Source organism: Mesitornis unicolor, unplaced genomic scaffold (assembly GCF_000695765.1).
Source record: "Mesitornis unicolor isolate BGI_N332 unplaced genomic scaffold, ASM69576v1 scaffold4490, whole genome shotgun sequence".
In the NCBI taxonomy this organism is placed as follows: Eukaryota; Metazoa; Chordata; class Aves; order Mesitornithiformes; family Mesitornithidae; genus Mesitornis; species Mesitornis unicolor.
Window position 1 is genome coordinate 18,867 of NW_010157466.1, and position 5,046 is coordinate 23,912.

A 5,046-nucleotide genomic window follows, 5' to 3' on the forward strand; every position below is an offset into this window, starting at 1 on the left:
GGGAGAAAATTAGAAGGGCCAAAGCGCAGCTAGAACTTAATCTGGCTAGTGCTGATAAAGACAATAAAAAATGTTTCTATAAATACATTGACAACAAAAGGAGAACTAAGGAAACATAGTGACCAGGGATGAGGAAAAGGCTGAGGTACTTAATGCCGCCTTTGCCTTAGTCTTTAGTAGGAAATCCAGTAGTACTCTGTGTATCCAGCCCCCTGAGCCCCCTGGACAGGTGGCATACACTATACTGGGTCAAACACTGACTGAATGGCTGTGCCCAAAGAGTTGTGGTGAATGGAGTTAAATCCAGCTGGCAGCCAGTCACAAGTGGTGTTCCCCAGGGCTCAGTACTGGGTCCACTTCTGTTTAATATCTCTATCAATGAAATGGACAAGAAAATCAAGTGCACCCTCTGTAAGTTTGCAGATAACCTAAACTGGGTGGGAATGTTGATCTGCCTGAGGGACCTGGACAGGCTGGATTGATGGGCCGTGACCAATTGTATGAGGTTCAACAAGGACAAGTGCCAGGTCCTGCACTTGGGTCACAACAACCCCATGCAGTACTCCAGGCTTGGGGATGAGAGGCTGAAGAGCAGCCTGGAGGAGAAGGACCTGGGAGTGTTGGTCGACAGCCGGCTGAATGTGAGCTGCTGTCTACAGCTACTTGAAAGGAGGTTGTAGCGAGGTGGTGGTCAGTCTCTTCTCCCTCGTAGCTTGTGCTAGGACAAGGGGTAATGGCCTCAAGTTGCACCAGGGGAGGGCTAGATTGGATATTAGGAGGAATTTATTTACTGAAGGGTTGTCAAGCACTGGAGCAGGCTGCCCGGGGAGGTGGTTGAGTCACCATCTCTGGAGGTGTTTAAAAGACAAGTAGATGTTGTGCTTAGGGACATGGTCTAATGGCTGGTTCGATGTTTGGACTCGATGATCTTAAAGGTCTTTTCCATCCAAAAACATTTAGACTAGATATTAGGAAGAAATTATTTTCTGTGAGGGTGGTGAGACACTGGAACAGGTTGCCCAGGGAAGTTGTGGATTCCCCATCACTGGAAGTGTTCAAAGCCAGGTTGGACAGGGCTTTGAGCAACCTGGTCTAGTGGGAGGTGTCCCTGCCCATGGCAGAGGGGTTGGAACTAGCTGATCTTTAAGGTCCCTTCCAACTCTAACCATTCTATGATTCTATGATTCTCTTCTATGATTCTATTCTATGATTTAGGTGTGGACAGGTTATGGTTGGACTCAATGATCTTAAAAGTCTTTTCCAACCAAAGTTCTGTTTTTGCTGCTTCTACAGACTAGAACTGTGATCATGGTTTACAGATGACCTCTAAGAATTGATGCCTCAAGAATGGACAGTCATACTCATTATTCATACAGCATCTAATTTTTAAAAATTATCCTAAGACCTTTAATAATTTAAACCTAGATGACTCTATAAGCAAATAGAACAAACAAACATTAAAGGTGAATAGAATAGAATAGAATAGAATAGAATAGAATAGAATAGAATAGAATAGAATAATTCAGTTGGAATGGACCTTCAACAATCATCTAGTCCAACTGCCTGACTCCTTCAGGGCTGGTCAAAAGTTAAAGTATGTTATTAAGGGCATTGTCCAAACGCCCCTTGAACACTGCCGAGCATGGGGCATCAACTACCTCTCTAGGAAGTCTGTTCCAGTGGTCTGGACTGTAATTTTTACATTTACATGAATTACAAGCACGGTTTAAGAGCATGGTTATGAGATGACTGAATACCATTGAATTAACTGATCTTTACAAGACTTGATCCTGCTTTCAGTTAAATGAGTGAGTGTTTTGCTGTTGATTTCAGTGACAGCCAGAAAAGTTAAGACTACAAGCCCACAAAGAGTTTACATAATGCTACTGACTGCTTACAGACCTGTTTTGTTTTTTGGGGTTTTTTGTGGGTTTTTTTGTGCGGAATTCTCTTAAGTGACAGCAGAAAAGTTACTATGCTAAGAAACTCAGTACTCTTACCTATGTTCTTATAGTTAAGTGTTTGTATTACAGTAGTGTCCAGAGTCTACAATCAAAACTAGATCCCTGATGTTATAAGAATAGCAACATAATGAGGCATTTTCTTAGCCTGAAAACATGCCTGAAGGTGGCTCAAATTCAAAGTAAATTATAAAGTTTTTTTGAGATAGTTCACTGACAGTGCATGAGCTAACGTAAGTTTAGGCAATAATATATAAATTTTGTATGAATTTAAAAGGAGTTAATATACAAGATAGAAAGCTAACCAGAAACAGGATGAGCATATTGTGCTAACTTTCCCAGACAAGTGCTTTTAGTCTTGATGTGCCAAGATATTCCAACGTTAGAGTTTTAAATGGAAATTCTCACTGATGTGCACAAACAACCACTCAATAATATTTTTGTTAATCTTTAAATTAAGCCAGAATTTAACCTTAGGATCAACATTTCTGAACTTGCATATCTTCAAGATCTCAAACTACTGATCTTTAGGTTTTATTTGGGACCCTAATATTATTTATCCATGCAGGAATATTTTGGCTTAAGTCTCCCAGTACTGAAGGTGTAATTTTCTTTATGTTTCATCATTGAACTGGTATTCTTCTTGCCAAAATTTCTGTGGCATTATCATGGAGATCCTGATAATTAGCATTTTAAGACTCCTGTATACAAAAATCCGTTTTATGCCTAGAACAATGGGATCTACTACTAGATCTTATAGGTTCTGTTAGGACACATAAATGATATAAAGTCTTTTGTGTGTGTGCATGTGTACATGCTGTATTAAAATGTGGGTTTTTCCATCACAGATGATAGCAGCCTCCTAAACTTGACTCCTTACCCATTAATAAGAAGACAGAAGCGAAGATTCTTTGGACTGTGTTGTCTTGTCTCAAGTTAGAAGATTAGGTACAGAAATACCAAGAAAATAATAATTTTTATTAAACCACTATAATTTGACCATTAAAAAGAGAAACTTCATTACTTTTGATTATAAAGTATATTTTCTACACTAGCCTATTGCTTTTTATCTTCGGCTCCATCCTCCTTTTCAAAATAAGGGTTTTAATAGTCTAAAGTTATGGTGGTCAAGAACTAGCATGTGGATAGAGCATAACTAAGAATGTTTTTAAAACTTTTAAAATTATGTTTTGCATGCTTATTTTCAACCACTCAAAGACACATGAATTATGGATAACAGATAATTTTAAGGTTTTTTTTATTGTTTGAACTACAGCTAAAAGTTTGTGCATAGTACAGTACTCTTATTAGTATCATATTAAAATACTTGATCATATTCTAACAACCTTTAAGCATAGAAAACTATTTAACAGAAACAGTATTATAGTTCTAAAACATTTAAACAATACTGGAACCAAATTTACACAAAATTTACAGTTGCTTTTTGTGCTCTCATTCATATTTAGTGTTCCACTATATCTCGATTTAAAAGTTTAATAGAAAAATATCTAAGTTTATGATACATCAACCATATATGAAAATACTGAGAACTTGTAAATACAGACAAATCATAATATCTGCATACTGTACAATGCATAGAAGTAGCAGATATACTTTTAAGTCGATAGTGTCTCTACAAGGTTTTGGAAGAAAAAAATAAAAGATGTATTAAAATAAACAATGTAAAATACACCACCAACCCATTTTGTTTCCAAAAGAATTTATAGCATGATGTCTGCATATCATTAAGTATTAACTCTTATAGGGCATGCTAGAATTATCTCAGACTGTAAGTTATTAAATGCTTTACACTGTTAATAAAGTTTTTTTAATTTAAATTAAATGTCTTGTTTCTAGTTATATTGCCAGAATATATCTTTTTTTCTAATTTTTTGTCAGAGTACTACAAAAGGTTTGGTATTTTTTCCATTTCAAGATGTATGTTTGCAAAGACAGACAAAATATTATGATGAATATATAAATGCTAAAATGACAGCTAGCAGAAGCAATAGATACGAATAGGTCAGACTCATTGTAATGATATTTCAGGATGATAGGCAAGGCACCACAACCAAACTTTTGCTGGACTGCAACACTATGAAACCCATAACAATCTGTAACTGATGTATATAGCAGGTCAACATACCCTTGTAGTCAGTAATACATAAGGAAGGTAACTACGAGCCCTTCTGTGACTCCACCATATCAACAGGAACCAAATTTCTTCTTAATGCATAATGGTGGGTAAGGAGATATTGTTTTCATGTCACAGTAAACACCTACACTGTCATATTCTCCATGTCTTTTTTGGTGGGATATTAGTACACTCCCAAAAGCAGCTTGTTAGGGACAGATTCTTTTTTAGACATCTGGAAAAACTGAAAGAAAATATTTGTATTGTCAGCATTGAAAAGAGACTTTTTAATCTTTTCTGTGCTGCAACTTTGCAACTTAGAAGAAAAGGTAATAAAGCTTCCAAAGCTGGGGTGCAGGTGGAGGAGAAAGTTGCTGATCCCAAGAGCAACAGTCTTTTGGCCTTCTATTTTTCCAGAATTAAACCATTAATCTCTTTCAGTCAGAAGATATGGTAACAGCAGAAACAGCAACTGCACATGGAACAGATCTGGCAGATGTTCTAGAAAGAGAGCATTATTTAAGTTTCAGAACACTTTAGAGATTTGGAAAGGTTTGGCAAAGCAAATTAGTAGAATTTAAATGTAACAGAAAAGATTTCCTTAAGGAAGTCAAGGTTATATATCTAAAAAAATATGACTTTCAAAGGATTAAGAGTCTGCTTTTTCTCCTTTGAAAGAAATTTGCAAGTTCTCATCAGTACAGATAGACAAAAAGATCTGTGTTTTTTTTTTAAAGATCCCAGTCTTTCAGCCTCCTTCCATGTTACAGTTTAAGGGTTAACAGCCTGAAAGAGAAGGACAGGTGGCGTCTGTAGGACCCTGGAGGGTCAGAGATCAGTACTGTTCCTTCCCCTTTCCGGCCACAGTCTTAAAAAAACGAGGAGGCCCGATGTTTTCATGGGCTTTCCTGGCTTCCGGGGTGGTTTTCCGGTGGCATCTTGGGGTGGCTG

General features: G+C 37.2%; 1 protein-coding gene across 1 annotated transcript in view; it reads left to right on the plus strand.

Annotated features, from left to right (window-relative positions):
* Positions 1 to 2,901, plus strand: part of LOC104537269 (regulator of G-protein signaling 7-binding protein-like) — a gene marked incomplete at its 5' end in the record, with an annotated part of 11,593 nt that extends 8,692 nt beyond the window's left edge. The window contains one exon of the mRNA XM_010180097.1: positions 2,810 to 2,901. Coding sequence (XP_010178399.1) covers positions 2,810 to 2,901 — 92 coding nt within the window. The remainder of the gene's footprint in view (positions 1 to 2,809) is intronic.
* Between the last annotated feature and the right edge of the window lie 2,145 nt (positions 2,902 to 5,046).